Source organism: Nuphar pumila, chromosome 5 (assembly GCF_984573655.1).
Source record: "Nuphar pumila chromosome 5, dmNupPumi1.hap1.1, whole genome shotgun sequence".
In the NCBI taxonomy this organism is placed as follows: Eukaryota; Viridiplantae; Streptophyta; class Magnoliopsida; order Nymphaeales; family Nymphaeaceae; genus Nuphar; species Nuphar pumila.
The window spans coordinates 18,798,519-18,819,143 of NC_143253.1; the positions used below are offsets into that span (position 1 = coordinate 18,798,519).

The 20,625-nt window shown below is 38.0% G+C and overlaps 1 protein-coding gene across 2 annotated transcripts in view; it reads right to left on the reverse strand.

Moving 5' to 3' along the window:
- LOC149837000 (nudix hydrolase 16, mitochondrial-like) overlaps window positions 1-19,303 on the reverse strand; it is a 54,636-nt gene extending 35,333 nt beyond the window's left edge. Inside the window, exons 1-2 of one of the 2 annotated variants that reach the window (XM_090005738.1) lie at window positions 19,206-19,303; window positions 16,637-16,751 (exon numbers count right to left, since the gene is read on the reverse strand). In XM_090005738.1, the coding sequence (XP_089861864.1) occupies window positions 16,637-16,751; window positions 19,206-19,276 (186 nt within the window). In that variant the 5' untranslated portion in view covers window positions 19,277-19,303. Of the gene's footprint in view, window positions 1-16,636; window positions 16,752-18,989; window positions 19,084-19,205 lie in introns of those variants that run through there. The other variant, XM_090005739.1, reaches the window with a different exon arrangement.
- Between the last annotated feature and the right edge of the window lie 1,322 nt (window positions 19,304-20,625).

Sequence of the window (20,625 nt, forward strand, 5' to 3'; positions counted from 1 at the left end):
GGTTATATTTAAAAAAACATATGGTTATTTAACAATTAAGTGTTCATAAACTTAGTTATTTTGTTTTTGTTTATGTAATATGAAAGTATAAGTCTTGTGACATGTTTTTAATTGCAGGATATTTAATATTTTGCATTATTCTTGTGAGGTATACATGCAATATTATATTAGTTGATGTTTGATGATGTCTTATGCAGCTTGTAATGAAACCAAGTATTTGACAAAAACTTTTAATGAAACTGAGTACTCTCCTCACACCTCAAATAAGAGGCCAATACAAAGCCCACACAAAGGGCAAAAACACAATAGTAACTTAGGGGCTTAGAGGAACACACAACAATAAAAAATATAATCTTTATTTCACTCAAAATGCATTCCTTTGCAAAGGGTCTAAGCCCCATATTTATAGGCAAAAAAGGGGAGTGAGAGACTCCCCAAAATATGGTTGTTGGAGCTCCCAACGGCTAGATTTCTAGCCATTGGGGAGCTCCAACAACTATATTGTTGTTATATTGTCAAGGACAAAAATGCCCTTGGCAATATAACATATTACAATATCAAATAAAAAAACCGCTATTAGGCGACACCTATTACAAGAAATTATATTGGTCAAAAGGCCAAAATACCCCTGGAGGGTAATACATATTACAATCATGTCATATATATATATGTGTGCTTATACAACCCACATTCTAACACCCCCCCAAACTCACATAATAACAACCAAGAGTTTGCCAAGAAGAAAGTGAAATCTGGGAGATGGTAGCGCCTTAGTGAAGAAGTCCGCCAGTTGACACTCAAATGGCACATATGGTAAAGTGATAGCTTTCTTCAGGAACTCTTCACGGACATAATGCAATCCATTTCGATATGCTTCATTCACTCATAAAATGTATGATTGCTTGCGATATAGACGACGCTCTTGTTATCACAACATAATCTTACGGGTGCAGATATGAAAACCCCAAAGTTTTTTACTAACTGTCGCAACCACACCAATTCAAAAGTCGTAGTGGTCATTGCACGATATTCGACTTTTGTGAAAGGCAAGGACACCTTCTGTTGTTTCTTGCATCCCCAAGATATCAAGGAATCACCTACAAAAATACAAAAACCAGTGATTGAGCGACGATCATTTACATGTCCTCCCCAATTAGAGTCAGTATATGTGATCATTTACATATCATCCCCAATCAGAGTCAATATATGCAATAACATTTAATGGCATGAGGATGATAAAAACAAACCATGATTGATAGTATTTTTAACATATCTAACTATTTTCATTACAACATTCATATATATTGCAGTGAAAGAATGTTGAAATTGAGCAATATCAGGATGAGTAATAGAAAGGTAAGTTAAGGCGTCAATCATTTAACGATATGGAGTTGGATCTTTCAGAGGTTACCCATCATCTTCATTTTTGCATTGATGACCTCTAGCGTGTCCACTCTTTTCATCTGTAAGACCTAACCTTTCAATTGTATAGGTTGTATACTTAGTTTGAGACAAAAAATACCCTTGGGGTGAGTAAGCAACTTTTATCCCAAGAAAACATCAAAGAAAGCCAAGATCTATCATATCAAAGTATTTTTTGAGAGCATCCTTGATATGACTAACTCCATGTTTATCACCTCCTGTGATAATCATATCGTCCACGTACAAACAACAACAACAACAACTACGCCTTCATCCCAAAACAATTGGGGTCAGCGATATGAACCAAAAAAGAAATTCATTTTGGGTCTTCCACATGAATCATTTTCCTCCAATCATTTCTATCCAATGTCATGTCCTCGGTGAGGTTCAAAGCATTCATATCCTTTCCTATCATCTCCATCCAAGTCTTCCTAGGCCTACCCCGACCTCTTTTAACTAATATATTTTCCCATTTCTCCAACCTTCTAACTGGAGCATCATTAGGCCTTCGCCGAATATGTCCAAACCACCGTAAACGATTCTCTCGCATCTTATTTTCAATGGGTGCAACACCTACCTTCTTACGTATCTCCTCGTTCCGAATCTTATCTTTTATTGTATTTCCACGTAGAGGAGCAAAATAATTGTAGCTGCATCAGAGAACTTAACAAATAAGGCAGTATCAATAATAACAAGATAATAATCCTAGTTGAACCATCACATTACTAAAACAATCATACCAAACTTTATAAGCTTGTTTTAGAGCATACAAAGTCTTTTGTAAGCGAAGAACTTTTCCATGTGTCAAACCTAACCCGAGTGGAGGTTCCATATAGACTTTTTTATTAAAAGTTCTATTTAAAAAGGCATTTTTAACATCCATTTGAAATATAGATCATTTTCTAATAGATGTGGTGGTGATGAGAGTTCGAACTGTAGTCATCTTATCTACTGGGGCAAAGGTTTCCTCATAATCTATCTCATATTTTTTATTATGCCCTTTGGCGACTAGCCTATCTTTGTACATTTCTAGTGTTATCAATTTTGGTTTTAATTTTATAGATCCGTCTACATCCTATGGTTTTCTTTCATATAGGTAATGATTGAATCTCTCAAGTTTTGGCTTTTTCTAAAGCTTTTAATTCATTACTCATGGTCTTAATCCATTTATGATGCTTTTTTGCATCATTATAGGAGGAGAGTTTGACATAAGAGTCTATGGCCATAAGGCAAGCTCTATAGTGGGGTTAAAACCAAGGTTTTAAAACCCGTGACTCAGGACTCGACTCGTTCTTTATTGACTCATGACTCGGTAACTCGGACCGGGTTTTGTTAACTTTTGATTTTAAAAGAAAATAACATATAATTTGTCTCAAACCATGTTTTTCAGTAAACAAGAGATGATAAACTCATATACAGGGGCTCATGTTAAGCAAAATATGTCTCTAGTTGGGACTTTTTAAAATGGTCCATGCTTGGTCTGTACTGAAGTTGATGAAACCTGACCAACTCATAAATGTTGTAATGGCCAGTTCACCAGGTTCTACCTTTTGTAGGCCCAATCCACTTCAAAATCAGAGTTTGATCCTGGCTCAGAAAATATTGGACTTGTGCTTTATGAAACATGCCCACATATCAAAAGTAACCATGTACAATATAGAATTACACTTTTAAGCTGCACTAGGATGACTACCAGAAAAAATTGGCCACAGTATCGGATTATGCAGAATAGACTCACAAGGAAATCATCTAATAAAAGACAATATTGAACACTAGAATGAGGGGGCCGAGGCTTATAGTTTTTGAGATAAAACTATGAAGGATATCCAATGTGCTTTGTAAGAGAAATTCAGCCATACTATAGGCTCAAGAATCACAGTCATAACAAGCACATGAAACTTGCTCATGTAGTGTACACTTCCAACTACACATAGCTAAAGACAAGTTCTTTTCAAAGTCATGATCCTATTCAGTCATAAAAAATAAATTAACATTATAGCCATTTCAATAATTTGAAAAATAGAAAGATATTTGAGAGAAAGTATGGGTTACATACTATGTGTGAGAAAATCCATAACAAAATCAAAGAAGAAATTCTCAAGACAACTGATCAAATTATACAAGCCAATTAATTATTCCCTATTGACGCAAGAAACAATTTTTTTTATTCTGAAATACCCAAAAAATCAAATTTCAAACATCCCAAAACTGGCCCGAGTCAGGCCGAGTCAAGCCTGAGTTTTGGCAAACCGAGTTTGCCTTGCCGGGTTGACTCGCTGGAGGGCCGAGCCGAGTCACCGAGTTGACTCGGCGAGTTTTAAAACACTGGTTCAAACGACTCCTAGGATACAAACCTACTAGGTGCTTGGGATATTCTCGTAGATCTTCTAACGCTAAATTGATCTATGTCTTGACTTTGGATATACCTTTTTAATGCACATGGTGGTTGGCCTTATGTACGACGAGAGTATATTTGAAGTTCATTGTAAGGTTCAACAATAGTCATATCACCTTCATAATGTACCAAGCAATCATTAGATGAAAAAGTGACCTTACATCCATGGTCGATAATTTGATAAACGGATAGAAGGTTTAGGTTAAGTTTGGGTACTACTCTAATATTTGGGACATAGAAATTTTGATTATTTTTATAAAAATTTTGTAAAGTACCCAAGCTTTTAATTTTTAAAAATGTTTCATCGGCAGTTGAAACATAAGAATCATTGGAGTTAATGAGACATTTGGATAGTATTGACTCATTAGGAGTCATATGGAAAGAGGCACCGGAATCAAGAATCCAAGAGTTCTTACTGGGGTCCACACATGTTGATACGGCCGTACCAGAGAGAGGAAGATTGGCCTTTGATTAGTGGTTGAAGGATTTCCATGAGTTGAGCAAACGAAACATTCTTGGAGCCTTCATCTACACCACCTTTTTCACTTGATCCATAGAGCCTGCTTTCTTTTCATTTATCCTTTTTAGGCAAAATGGTTTGATGTGACCCAGCTCTTTGCAAAAGTGGAATATTATCTTGCCACCTTTTTTGTATTCATAGTCACTTGAATTTCTTTCATAGTCATTTGAGTTCTTCTCATAGTCATTTGAGTTCCTTCCATAGTCGTTTTGGCCTCTTCCAAAGTGAGGAAGCCTATATGCTTTTCGAGTCTTGACATAGCAAGCATTGATTCCTCATCTTTCGTAGGAGGGGATTTCTTTAATCTATTCTCTTCCATAGTTTTTCTAAAGTTTCTACTATGGAAGAAACACCACCTCTATGAAGAATGGCTGATTTTGTCAATTTAAATTTGGGCCTAAGCCAATTTATGAAATGATAGAAGTGTTCCAAGTTGATTTATTTTTCTCAAAGCTCTATGTCAAGTGAACAATGCCACTTAGGATCTAAGAGAGCTAATTCATCCCAAAGGAGCAGGAGCATTGTACTATTCTCTTATGCTTATATCCCCTTAGGTCAATGTTCTTTATTTATTTTGGAGATTACATACATGAGCTACATCCTTTAGATAATACATATCTTGGAGATATTTCCAAACATCACTAGCAAATTCGAAGTTTGCTAAGCTAGAACATTTTTTTATTTCAATACTATTAATGAGTCATCCCATGATTTTGGAATGACATCCTCCATTCCTTCCATCTTTTTTCATATTTGGCAATGGCTTTATTCATCTCTTCTCTTTGAAGTGCAATTTCTTTGTCGTTTTCACTCTTGGTGAGCATAAGCTTTGGTTCTTTCTCAAATCCATTCACCAAGCCCCATAAACCCTTTTTCCAAATCTTGTGCTTTACTATAGATGCCCATGTCACATAGTTTGTGTCATTGAGTCTCACGGGTACGGTGACAACCACTTCTCGTTCATCCTCCATAGATACAAGAAGAGAAAGATAGAGAAGATGAAGGAAAATATGGAAGCGAAAAACTTTTGGGCACGAGTCCACAATCTCACATCCACACAAGTAAGCTTTACTACGATCAAGGTTGTAATGACTCTGATACCATGTAATGAAACCAAGTATTTGACAAAAACTTGTAATGAAACCAAGTACTCTCCTCACACCTCAAATAAGAGGCCAATACAAAGCCCACACAAAGGGCAAAAACACAATTGCCACTTAGGGGCTTAGAGGAACACACAACAATAAAAAATATAAATCTTTATTTCACTCAAAATGCACACAATGCATTCCTTGGAAAGGGGTCTAAAGCCCATATTTATAGGCAAAAAAGGGGAGTGAGAGACTCCCCAAAATATGGTTGTTGGAGCTCCCGACAGCTAGATTTCTAGTTGTTGGGGAGTCCCAACAGCTATATTGATGTTATATTATCAAGGACAAAAATGCCTTGGACAATATAGCATATTACAATATCAAATAAAAAAAGCCCCTATTGGGTGACACCTATTGCAATAAATTACATTGGTCAAAAATCCAAAATACCCCTATAGGGTAATACATATTACAATCATGTCATATATATATATATACAACCCACATTCTAACACAGCTCACAGAGACATAAATGCTTCATATGTGATTTTATGGTTGTATTTTGTGCATTTCATTATTGTTTCATATGTTATGCTTTTTTTAGAATTTTTGCTATTTTTTCTGCTTTTTATTGATTTTTTTGAATTTTTTGGAAAATTTATTTAAAAATTACATTTTTATGATACGCTACGATACGTATCTAACTTTGGGCCCGACCGATATGGGTAACAATATGCTACTTACAACCTTGGCTTTAACCCATACATTGCCCTCTTAAGTTTACACTTGAAACATTTTCATTGTATCCCTATGATTGTTCCATGTAAACTTCTTCTTCAAGTCTTCATGTAAGAATGCATTCTTCTTGCTTTCATCCCCTCATTCATGGCTTCAATCCATTTTTTATTTCTAATAGCTTGAAAATAAGAAATTAGTTCTTTTTGCCCTCATTCATGGCTTCAATCCATCTTTTATTTCTAATAGTTTGAAATCTCAATGTGAACATAGCATATGCATTTTTCTTCTTCATGTAAGAGAGAGGAGAGCACACAAATAAAAGGAGGAAAAGAGACCCCTTTCCCCCTTTTATAGTCGGGGACCCCTTTCCTCCTTTTATAGTCGTTTGACATTAGTCAACGACTTAAACAAAAAATTGCCGACCTAGGCTATCGCTTAGGCAGAGATGTAAGGCCCCACCACCCAAACTGTATCGCCCAGGCGGTGAGGTTGCGCCTAGGCGCCGCCTTTGACAACTAAGAGTGCAACTATTGTCATAATATTTTTGTTTATGTAATATGAAAGTATGAGTCTTATGGCATGTTCTTAATTGCATGATATTTAATATTTTTCATTGTTCTTGTGAGATAGTTGATGTTTGATGATGTCTTATGTAGCCCATAGAGACATAAATGCTTCAGATATGATTTTATGGTTGTATTTTGTGCAATTCATCATTGTTTCATGTGTTATAATTTTTTTAGAATTTTTGCTAGTTTTTTTTTATTATTTTGGAATTTTTAGAAAATAATTTATTAAAAAATTATGATTAATACGATACGTATCTTATTTTGGACCCAACCGATATGGGTAACGACATGATACTTACAACCTTGACCAAGACAATTATGCCAAAGATTGGCTTTATTTAAACTAGAAGAATTGAACAAAATAAATGGACTCGATAAATTTAAACTAGGCTTTGAAACATAACCAGCAAACTTAGATGCAAAATCCTCGTTGAAGATGTATATATTTCCCAATCGTTTGTCCTCAATGAACATCTTTTTCATGCGAAGATCCTTGACACAAAGGATGGAATAAATACAACACACAAATTGGTATTATGGATAAGCTCAGAGATAGAAATAAGATTTTTTTTATGTTAGAAACAAATAAGACATTAGAAAGACTCAAGGAACTAGATTTATAGATAAGGGAATTGACACATTCTCAGTACGTGTGATAGGATGACGAGTCCCAAATCTGGTAACAATACTATCTTTGTCATGATAAGGAATCAAAGTTGAGAACTTATCCTTATCGCCTATGATATAATTAACAGTCCCTGAATCAAGATATCATACTTCTTGCTCATTCTGCTTCAGATTAAGGGCTATAAGTAATAGTTGTTTATCTATAAGCAACTAGCTTTCACCACTATTTTGACAATTTATTTGACCTCCATATTGACCTTTGCCTTGGTTTTTATATTGTGTTGTTCCCTTATTGTACTTGGAATCATCTTTTAATCAGCAACTTGCTTTAACATTCCCCGGTTTCTTGCATATAAAACAGGTAGAGATAGGATGTCGTCCTTGTGTGGCAGTGCTAGGGAGAATATTGGGTGTGGGAAGCATACCTTAGCTTCCCTGATTGCCTCCATGACCTCATCCCTTGCCCCCTCTAAAATATCCTCCTCTTCCACGACCTCATGACACATTAGTAACCAAAACTTCCTGAGATTCATGGGAGGTATCTACATTAACTGTAAGACTCTAGTTTTTTCAAAAAAAAAAATCTTGTTTGGATACAGGTCACCCCCCCCCTCTCCCATGTTCTATTTAAACCCCCCATAGGGAGGGGGGGGGGGGTCTTTTTAAAACACCCGAAACCCCCAACGCCTTCCCTACTCACCCCAAGGCACCCGACACCTCTTGCAAGAGACACCGACCCTCCCTCCCTGGGATTTTTCGCATGCTGGAACCCCCTCCTGCTTCTTTCCCCTTGCAGGAAACTCTCGCATGCCGACTCACTCGAGCCTCCCGCTCCTCACTCTCTATTTCCCCGACTCTCAGTCTTCTTCTTCCTCTCATTGACGCACCCGGCCTCAACATCGTCTCTCTCCCTCACCGGAGTAGGTATGTTTCCCCCCTCTCTCATTACCTCTGTTAGCTCTCTCCCTCTCTCCTTTTCGGCAGTAGTGGCACCGTCCGGATGCCGCTACCCTACCTGAGCGGCGGCACCACTCGTGGTACACCCTCCCTCTAGTCTCTCTCTGTTTTTCTTTTCTTTCGTCGGCAAACCAGAGCCGCCTGCGATGGTGGCTCTAGCTCGCCAGGATGAAGGGTGCCCGACACCCTCTCCTTTCTTTCCCTGTCTCTGCCGGCAGACCAGAGCCACCTAAGATGGTGACTCTGGCTCGCCTGAAGGGAGGGTGTCGAGCACCCTCCCCTGTTTTTTCCCTCTCTGTGCTGCAGGCAGGCCAGAGCCACCTAAGATGGTGGCTCTAACTCGCCTGAAGGGAGGGTGCAGAGCACCCTCCCCCTTTTGTTTTTCCATCTTTGTGTTGCAGGCAGACCAAAGCCACTTGCGATGGTGGCTCTGGCTCGCCAGGACAGAGAGTGCCCAGCACCCTCTTCCTTTTTTATTCCAGCAGCTACTGCTGCTGCTTTGGTGGGATAGCCAACAGGGGGTTGCTGAGGCCACTCCCCTGTCGCCCCTTCTGTCAGCCTCCCCCCCCCTCTTGTTAAAGGAGGGAGGCTTGTGCGGTCTTGTGACAAGGTTGGTACCAGGCTCGGCCTGACCACCGAGCCTACCCCCTCCCTTTTGATTGCTTAGCCTACCGAGATGAGCTCGACCGAAACCGGGCTTAGCTCAATCCCTGCTTTCAGACCGAGCCAGCTCGGTTAGTAAACTGAGCCTGGTTCCATCGTGCTTTACCCTCGGCTCAAACTAGGTGCGGGTTTGACCTCTGCGACGCAATCATCATCATGATAAGATTTTAATATCATCCTTTATGCAGTGCAACAAAATCCTTTAAGCGCTCCACATCAGCACAATAAACGTGACACATTTACCAAGAAGCCCTTAAGAACCTACGCTCGCGATCATCAGCGAGTCAGACCATTTCTGAGGTAGGAGAAAGTTGCATACGTGGACAAATGACAGAATACTTCTAACTTATATATATATATATATATGCTTTTAACTCAATGACTCAATTTTGTGTATTCTTGTCCATTTAAATTATATCATTTACTTTGTTGTCTCGTTGTAATGTGCACAAGCACTTGCTTACGCAATTTATTTAGTCGATTTACGGTTTCGTACATCGTGTATCGTTTACGCAATTTATTTAACCAATATACAGTTTCATACATCATGCATCGCTTACGCAATTTATTTAGCTTAATGTGTGGTTTCGCACATCGGGCCTAGCCTTATGTCATTTACTTTGCCGCTGCGCTACAATGTCCACAGGCTTATGTTTTACTATATATGTATTCTATATTCATGTGTATAACTTTATAAGGTACGCGTATTCCTGCCTACTTTAGATTACATGTGCATTTAAAGACAGATTTGCGCATCCTCGCCAAGTCTCTATTTTTAAACGGATTTCACATGTGAGATTTCAAGCTCGTATTATTCGTTGTCTCAAAAAGCAAAACAAGTATTTGGCGTTTGCGTTTTTGCAACTGAGTTTTTCCATCAAACCTGCATAACAGAAAGGCTTCGACTACGTAGCCCTAGGTGGTACGTACGTCTGGTCCTTCTCTTTGGTATCTGAAATGACTCGGATATTCTCCGGCCTAAAACACGGGACTTTGAAATTTCTAAATAATGTTGGGGTTTCTTTCTGAGAAACTGATATCCCTTTTATCGTAGTGGTACTATCAGGCATGCACGGCATGTTAGAAGTACGATGATTGGACGGGAGGTTTGTGGTAACCTCGTAGTGTGAAAATGCATAATGATTAAAAGAAAAACACATAAATGGTGATTATCGCCTTCACAGGCAAGATGCTCGATTTAGTTTAAAAGATCGGAGCATGTAGAATGGGTCATCAGTTAAAATAGAACATAACATACTCATTCGTCTCTTTGGTTCCGTCAAGAGAGATGATGGAATGGTACAAAAGCTCCGATGGACAAGTTGTTAACAACTACACTCCTCGAGTAGAAATGATTGTGTCCCCAATCATCAGAGTTAGGAGACTGGGCTACCAAAAATTATCCTAGGTGGTAGATCTCATTGGCTTCTGCAGAAGTTCGAATGCATCCCTTGCCATGTATGCTTCTGGGGAATTTTCTCTCGGTCATTGGTTGTTCCCTTAGAAGCAGACTCAGCTAGTTGTCTGGGGTATCAAAATACATAGAATAACAAACCCCCGGGCAGTCTCAGTTGTTTCTACATTTTTTCTGTGCGTACCCTCAGGACAGATAATTATCAAAACAAAATTATCATGCTCATTTTTCTTATTCTTAACTGCACATCACGAAAAGAACAACGTATATGTTAGTCTTGTTCTAAATTTTGATATCTATGCACCTACCAAATTTTTATAAGTCTGACCCATTTTATGGGGTATAGGTGATGATTAGGTCAGTACGACAGGCAATGACACGATGACATGATATCAAGATTCCACTCTTTCTCTATTGTGTCGCTCCTGAGGACGTTTTGTAACTTTGTATAAGGGTTTCTTTTGAAATTCCTCTTTTGTATAAACTTCAAATTATCAACGATCTTTTTTTGAATCTATGTGGTTTTTCAATGCTTATAGAGATACAAATCAATTGTGTAAAAGAAAGTTCGCTTGTAATCTACCCAAGGTCCATTGACTTATTATTTCAAACACCATTTTTTCGTTGAACTACCATTTTAAACTCTGAAAATTGATTGATTGCAAAGCTTTTAAATTTTTCCTAAAAGATTACAAGTTCAGGATTTTGGGGCATTACATTAACACTGAGAGTCTTTAGGTTCTCAAATGTAGGGAGCATATCTGAATACTGCAAAGTAGTAAAAATAACATGTAGTCAGGACCAAGACCACTGAGAGCCTATTGAACCATATCTTTATCTAAAACCTCATAACCAACCATGGCAAGCTAATCAGTGATATTTTTCATCTTATTGAGATATTCCATAATGGTCATAGAACCTTTCTTCAAATTTTGAAATTCTTTCTTCAGAAACATAACCCTGGACTCAGATATCTGAGAATACGTCTGGGACTAACCTTGAAGTTGTAGAGTCATGCAATCATCAGGTACTCTGATGAGTACCTTCTGCGACAAAGTAGAAATAATATATACAACTAAAGTCTGGTCTTTTTTCATCCATGAATTCCTGACATGAACAGATGAAATAATAACCCCATTCTCATCTGTGTCCTCCTTTATGACATATTCTGGTGGAGGGACGATGGACCCATCAAGGTATCCAGAGATATCTTGACACAATAAATGGAGTTATTTACCTCTTCCAACTTGAAAAATGAAATTGCTTAATTTTTCAAAAACCAATTGGGGTAGGAAGGTAGAGGGCAGAGACACTTGAGGATTTGAATCCATGGGAAAGCAGACCAGAATAAAAGATATGAAGAGAATACTTAACCAATCATGTCAATACAAAGCTGGACTGACCCTTTTTTGTTTTTTGGTCGGTAAACCTTGCAGACAAAAAGAAGTCACACTCTGATCAGAAACCCACAGTTTTTTTTAAATAAGATTTCAGGTCTGTAAAACTGAAACAGCAGGGCAAGGGTTATGTATTGAATTCAATCAAGAATATTAGATCTGAATCGAGAATCAGATTTTCAGATCTGTAAAACCAAGTATGCAGGGAAAGATTCAAAGAAAATATAACCAGTGTGACATCAAATAGGAAAGAAAGAATAAAACAATATTGACATCAATCAAGAAACAGCAATATGAGAATATATCCTCAATCAAATGACAGCAACACAAAGAAAGAGATTGGGAATGAAAGATGACAGGTCAATAGAAGAAACAAGAAGAGGAAGAAAGAAGAAGAGGGGGAAAACTTGGAGAAGGCATAAAACCCAAGATCTCTTAGAACATACCTCAATGGATCGAATCGATCTCCAGCTTTGATACCGTAATAAATATGGCACCTCTAGATGTCCAGAACTATCTCAAGAAGTAGGAAGAGAAAAGAAGAAGAGTTGCTGCCGAATCGATTCCCAATGGGGAAATCGTGGGATATGATGCTCTATTTATAAAACACAACATTACAATCTTCTTTACATAAGAGTCAAATGAAATAAAAGGAAACAATAAAGAAAAAATACAAAGTAGGAAAGTAACACACACATGACGTCTGATTCTGTTTTCTTATCATTGGATCTGGATCTGGGTCCAATATCCAGATCCATCTGAGGTTATTTATTATTATGACCAATCGGAGTGAGGCATTCTATATGGCCATGCACTTAATAAAATGCCTTCAAGGGATTTGGATGGAGATACCTTTTATCATGCATTATATGAAAATCATGCTCATATTCTTATTTGCAAATTTCTAGTTGCATTTGTTGTGCTGAAGAAGATCCACAAGAAAGGTCCCTTGATTAATAAAAGTGACATGATTGAAACAAGTGTTGAGAGCCTGGTTTGATAGCTTTTGCAGAGTGGTTCAATCACATGGGTTCATTCATATGATCATATCAATGTTGATTACTCATTATTTATTTCAGCCAGATCTCATACAATTACCATTATCTTGCTTTACGTGTTTGAGAGTGATTACTGTTAGCAAGTTTTTAGTTGCATTTGTTATTCTGAAGAAGATCCACAAGGAAGGTCCCTTGATTAATAAAAAGTGACATGATTGAAACAAGTGTTGAGAGCCTTGTTTGATAGCTTTTGCAGAGTGGTTGATAGCTTTTGCAGAGTGGTTCATTCATATCAATGTTGATTACTCATTATTTATTTCAGCCAGATCTCATAGCAGAAGCATTAACTTGTTTTATGTGTTTAACAGTGATTACAGATAATAATGAATCTCATTTCTCTTATCTGAAGAAAATTTTACAGGATCAATTTCAAATGAAGGATTTGGAGCCACCGTGTTACTTTGTTGGCATTCAGCTTGACAAGAGAGCTGACTTCATGATTCTCATGCTGCACAAATAAGCATTTGATATACTCATCGCAAATATGATTGACTGTAAATCCACGAAGACACCTATGGCTTTAGAAACTAAATTAAAAGACAAAGGTGGGGAGATGTTGCCACATTAGGAGCAGTTTAGAAGTATAGTGATTGGATAGCAACATTTGACCTTCACAGGGCCTAATATAGCTATATTCTATAAGTCAAGTATCACAATTTGTGCCTCACCTAGACCACATTTAGGAGCAGTAAAAAAAATTGCACTACATCAAAGGGGCTCATATACAGAAAAATTCCATTTTACTGCAAATCAACTCAAAATCATTATTAGGCCTTATTTGATGCAGATTATGTTGGATATCTTGAAATTAGAAGGTTAGTTTCAGGACATTGTGTCTATCTAAGAGACAGTGGCCTTGTGGACCAGTAGAAAACAAAAGAGTGCGGCTAGGTTTAGCACAAAAGTTAAAATGTGTTGGCATCTGTTAAGGTCAAAATAACTTGGATATGACATCTTCCCCTCTTCATCAAAGGCTTGGTTAATCTATATTTAATTGTGTGATAACTCTATAGAGCATAATAAAATTAAGCACATTGAGATAGACGATAACTCTATCTCTATGAACTCTATAGAGCATAATAAAATTAAGCACATTGAGATAGACAAGCACTTCGTTTGAGAAAAGGTGGAGAACCAAGAAACTGAGTCAAGATTTGAAACCAAGTCGCAAGTTGCTGATAGCATGACCAAGTCATCAGATTCCAACAGTTAAAGGCAAACCCTCAATAGTCTTAGACTGTCACATGGGTATGGGTATGGGTACCGGTACGGGTGCAGGTACGTAGGGTATGACACGGCCATTTCAAAATTTACGGGTGCAGGGACACGGATAGCTATATATATAATTTGTTTAGACTTTGGATCGGGTTGGACCCAATCCATCTTGTGTATATATAGAGAGAGAATCCTCTCTCTCTCTCTCTCTCTCTCTCTGAAAAACCAGAGAGAGGGAAGTCAAGACGAGACCAGAGAGAGAAGGGGAAAGACAAGAGCGACACCAAGGAGAGAGAAAAGGGAAGTCAAGACGAGAGAGCCGAGAGGGGAAGGGGAAACGAGACCAGAGAGAGAAAACCCTAAAAAAACTTAGTTTAGGTTGGGTCTGGGTTGGACCCGACCCGGAGCAGTGCAGGACCCAACCCAAGGTGTACCCGCACTGCATCCAGTACCTGCACAAGTGTCGTGACGTGTCAACATGGGTACCACAGCCATATTGTTGTGTCTATGTTACATAGGTCTTAGACCATGCCCAGTATGATGGGGGTGTGAGAAGTTAAAATTTGGCATACTTGTAATTTTCAGATTCTTTGTGCGTAATATAGTCCTAAAGGACTTATTGTTTTCTTTGTAATTGTTATTCATTACAATGGTATTTTTGTCAATTTTCCCCATGGGGCATTAGAGGGTCCTCTTAGAAAAGAAATCCATGTCCAAGTTGAGTAGTATTGGGAATTATGTAATCTCTTCTCCTTCCCTTCTCTTTCCCTCGTTTCCTCTTCTTTTCATGTTTTCTATGTGTAGCCATTGAACAAAACAAGTATGCACAAAATCTGACAGTATATCCATGGAACTGCAATAAACTTGAACTTTTAAGATTGCTATTTTTCAATTTAAAACATTCTAACTAATTATTATGAACATATGCATGCTGCATCACACCAAATATACCTTGATTAAGTTAATAACAGATGATCTTGGCATGTCCACCACAACCAAATCAGTCAAGAAACCATCTGATATATATATATATATATATATATATATATATATCAGATGTGTGGTGGTTTTTATCTGCCATCACCCATTGCCAGGCATATGGATAGCCCTTGTTAACCAACATCTCAACCAAACCTCATGAAACAAAAAAGCAAAATCAGGAAAGGAGATGCCATGATTTTTCAGATCCACATCAGTTGACAAGGTTGTGACCTAGTCATCAATCAAAATCATGAGTTTCGTTAACACAGAAGCACTCGATTAATTATAATAAGCTTCTCCAGTCTGAGATCCATTAACAGTACCCAAATAAAGCTGCCTATGAGACACATCGAATAAGACCAAGAGTTCCTTATTAAGAACCTAATTGTCATACTGCATTTGCAATTTTAAATGTAAGAGAGGGTTGAAAGTGTGATATTTCACCAACTCCATAGCCACTAATATTTCACCTCATTGCAAATCATACACCTGTGAAGTTGAAACACTGAACTCCAAGCCTTCACCAGATGTTGAAGTAACTCACCCTCATAGGTCTTCTACACCTGGAGTTTAACTTTAACACTACAGACTCTTGCAGACAGAACATAATCATAAGGCAAAGCTCCTGGCGGCGGGTTAAGAGATCTGGAAGACAATTCCAGCAGGTGCCCTTGCCGGAAAATAAATCAAATTTGACTACGGCAACAAATTCAGAAAATGGTCTAGATTCAGTATGGATACAGTATAGACATATGCTTCAATTCAATGTAGCATAACCAGGTTCAGATTTTGCATTTGGATTTAGATATGGAGACCCTTACCACATCAAATTTCAATCATCTCCTACCTTTATTAATATAAATTGTCACATAAAACGGCCTAATCAGATATGTTTTTCAAAATTGCTCAGACTCTGAATTGGAAACCCATACCAGATATGACCATATAGGGAAGTACAGAAACAGCTTACCAAACCCCACTAAAATGGTTTCAGTTTGGTCAGATATCCAACCCAAACTTGTATGATTGATATCCCAGTCATAATTTCAAGCCAAGCGCAGTTTTGGCCACACCATTCAACCACCACCATAACTTTGGGCCTCTCCAACCAAGAAAAATCAGCCACAGCAATTTCCACTACTCTCTTCCAATTGGGCACCTTAGGCTTGTTTCATCCATGTATTCCTTCCCCTTAACTTCTAATAATTATTTTCAACCCCTTCCTGGTTATTCTACAAACTCAACCTGAGCCACCAGCTTCTGCTAATCCAAAACAAATTGAGGTATCAAATATAGACTCCACTGACCGCAACGTAATATTTTTACAAAGATCCTGACACAAAAACAGAATCAGAACTATGTTTAAATGTTATTCATGATAACCAAGTAAGATAACGCCTATATAGTTGTCGAACAGGACAAGAGCAATCACATCCTCCCAGATATGGATTGGAAAATCAAACGTCTTACATCATTCAGAGCTACGAATAAAGGGAACTAGGAAAACAAAATTCGAAAAGCTTACTTTCAAGATTCCAGAAATGACAAGAACAGAAGGCTAATGCAGTGCAAAAGATGATGCATCAAACCTTGGGAAACAAAAGGCCAGGTCCACTTTGCGAATTGATCATTAGAACCTGAACAACCTTCTCAGACTTAGCACCAGAACTCCCATCCACAACTTTGTATTTGTAAGGGATGCACCTGTGGTATCTTCTGATGTTACATAGTTTTCATTGAAGGAACTAAGAATAATTATGTGAAGTACAGTATCCATGGCATGCAGATTTACATAAGAAATACAATCAACTGTAAAAAAATGTTTTCCGAAACTAGGGAAATTCATGATTGCTTTGGAGAAGTATAATAAACTTTATGATGGTTAAAAATTCATCTTTTCAAAGATACTCATAAGTCTAAAGAGCAGATGGCTCATTGAGAACGTAAGAGCAAATTGATGCATTCAAAAAGAAAACCTGCCAGAAATGTAGATGGGAGTTGGATAGGATAGATTAGAAGTAACAACAAGGAATATTCAGTAGCATCAATATCAAATTATTGGTGACATATGAATGCAAGAAATAATAAAAAAAGACATTATCCTGACACATGTAAACAACAAGAAGACAATGGATCTTAGAATTAACTAGTATACATATAAAGCATTTGCTTCATTCATGCATGGGCAAGCACTTGACACTATCAAAGAAGATCCATATGAAATGAATGAAGACAGCTAAAGACAGTGAGTTTACTAACATTCACTTTTTCTAGCAACTTGTAATAATGTGTTATAGAATACCATACATCAATCAGTGTGTCAAAAAGTAGTACAAAAGCCACTCCTAATCGGTAAGAGGGTTATATCACATGAACTTGCATGATAACATAGTAGTGTGCATCACGATGTGTGCATCTACACGTTGAAGAAAGGAAGACCAAACCATGAAGGATCACAAATGAGATAAGACAACTGTTTATTCTTTTTGGATCCAACGAACTGAAGGCAGTGAAGTAGGTCCCATCTATGAGTTGAAAATAATTTGAGCCCAAATTTGTTGGCAAATTCCTGATTCACATCCCATAATGTGGGGGGATAGAACTATTAATCTTTCAAAATTTGATGGGGAATTGCTGAATCAAGTCCCCTAATTAAGTACTTGGGTGATCAATCTCAAATTATTTTACTCCATAATAAAATCGGTCCAGATACACAGAAAAATCAACAAATACTTAACTCATCAAATCAATTGTCACGAGAAGATTCATCCAAACTAGAAGAAGCAACTGAATTGAAGAAACTGCCTAGAAGTCCAAAATGGTTCCATTTAACCAAGTGAAACTTATAAGGCAAGAAATTATGAAACTTTAAAAGAGAGAAAAAATCAGTGTGTACCATAATTATTATAGGGACAAGAATTTTGTTTCAAACAAAGAACAATTAGGAAACAACGGAAAAAAACTGCATCATGTGTAACCTGAGCAACTTGGCCATCTAAGCAAGAAAAAAGACAAAATCCACCTAGACCTACAATTTGGGCCAATTCAACTAGAAATTGATGCATCTCGCCATAAGAAACCCAAGAAGCCAACCTACTCAAACAGCCAGCTTAAAAAATTGCACCACACTTCAATTGATTTCTTAACCATCACAACTCGTTCAAGAAAATCCAATAATTGGATCAAATCAAGGCATGCTCATGCCCAAAGGAAGCCACTGTTGTCACAACTATTGATTTCAGCAGGTCCAAAAGTTGTAAAGTTTCCAATTGGCAAAAAAAATAAAAAATAAAAATAAAGTTTTGTCTAACTAAAAGATTCCAAGAATTCGACCCCTTTAGTTTAGAACTTTGGAAGAAGGTTGAGAGATCATCTACTATATCAGTGGTGGAGGTAAAGATTTCAGCAATAATTTATTCACAAAATAAATAAATAAATGGATAATAGAGATTGACTTACGAACACAAAAAATCCAATGATGGTTTCATTTATACATTAGGGTGTTGGATAACGTAGCAATTATTATCTACCCGCCGTTATCCTTTTGGAGCACCTCTTACAATAATTGCATGTTAGATAATGCACAGTAAACAAAGATGGCCGCGATATCGAGTCAACAGAATCAATCAATTCGTTGGGGACTGCTTTAATCCCCTCGACCAACCTTGTTCCAACAAAAAGGTAACAAGAAAAAAGAAAGTAACAAAAAAAATTTAGTAATAAACCACATCCTGCATGTCAATGGTGCTAGATTACACCTCCAATCTTTTGACATCACGCGTCTCCTTATCGTCTGGCTTTACCAAAAACCAAAATGAAAAGAACGCGTAACATGATGGAAACAATTTTGGCAAGCACGAAGTTATCAAAAATCATTGATTAAAGAGATTTCAAATAACGTCATAGTAGTGTCAAAGAACACGCAGAAAACAAACTACCCACCAAAATATTGTGCATGAAATTGCATCTAGATGTAAAGAGATGCAAATGAGAAGAGAGGCAGGCCCCATGATTCAGCACAATTTTTTTCGTTTTGAGAGAGAGAAAATATGATACAGCATGATTTTGAAAAGTCAAATATACCCGCCAAGGAAAAGGAATCGATTGAAAGAGAGAGAGAGAGAGAGAGAGAGAGAGAGAGAGAGAGATTGGCAATACCCAGCAACAAGGCGACAACCACCTTCATATCGCTGTTGATGTCGACCCGTCCGGGCCACCAAATCGGTCATCCTTCGTTATAAAATATTCATCTCAACACTAACCCCCCATCGACAAATTTTGCCGTCTCCCTCCTTACTATATAGCGTCCACCACCATCCCCCATCTCTCTCTCGTTTATCTGTCGACTCTGTTCCTCTCTCCTCCCATGAATAAAAACAAACCGAAACTCCAAGAAGGAAAAAGAAAAAGAGAAGCTAGAGAGAGAGAGAACACGTTAAAGAGAGAAACAAAAGCTATAGAGCAGAGAATGACTAGAGAAAGAAACACAAGCTAGAGAGAGAAAGAGAGAGGCTAGGTGTGGTGTAATTTGAGAAAATGAACCCTAATAATCGGATCGCCCAGCCCAACTGAGTCAAAGGGAAACCTTCCCATTTGGCAGCTCCATTTTCCTACATTTGTTTATGCCCCTTTCCTATGAAAGAGGCCATCTTTCATAAGAAAGAAAACCCCTTTTTCACATTGGGTGAAACAAACTTCCCCATGAAGTTGTTAGACTTGTTAATTAAATGCAAAAAAACCTTTTTTTCTTATGAAATTGTATCACACCTCTCCTCGTCCTTTTCATGGGAAAGTGCCTTCCCATGAGTAGGTGTATAACAAACGCCCCCCTTAGATTTATGAAATTGTAGACAACACGATTCTAGTTTTTATTTCTTCTATTGGTGTCACGGGCCTATTTCCTTCAATGGGTCAGCGCGGCGTGATGGTCCTTCCTTACCGCCGCAAGTCTACTTGTCAGCTCGCTAAACAGTCGCATAAGCTTGTAATCAGAGTGCAAGAGAGAATAGAGGAAGAAGAATTGCAATCACAACGAGGGTGAACAAAAGAAAACTCAACGCATTTAATTCATTCACAATTTTCCCTGAGGGCTATTACAGTTCAAGTATATGGGCTGCCCCTTCGGGGTATTGATTCACCTGAACCGGGCAGCTTATATCAAACACAACAAAAGCAAAACAGACTTTGAGTACAACTTTACAATGTAAGTCACAAGAAAACATGCTCCCCCCTTCAAATCATGCACCGTTCTCGGCGTCATCTGTTTCATGGTAAGCCCTGACTTCGGTTGGGTAGTGGTTGTTCATTAAGAATACAGGCTCTCACGTTGGTTCCGTTGTTTCCTCCCACTGTACTAGATATTTATTCGCTTCGCCTAAGTAGTTGACCTTGTGACGAACGATCTTACTGAGGCGCTTCTCGGCCCATTGTGTTGTCGGGGCCCTCTGCATGATGGGAGCGCATTGTGGCATGCCGCGTTTTGGATCACCATCGTCTGGATGGAACTGGTTGAGGTTGCACACGTAGAACACTGGGTGCACCTTGAAGTCTGGGGGCAACTCCAGCTTATACGCCAGCT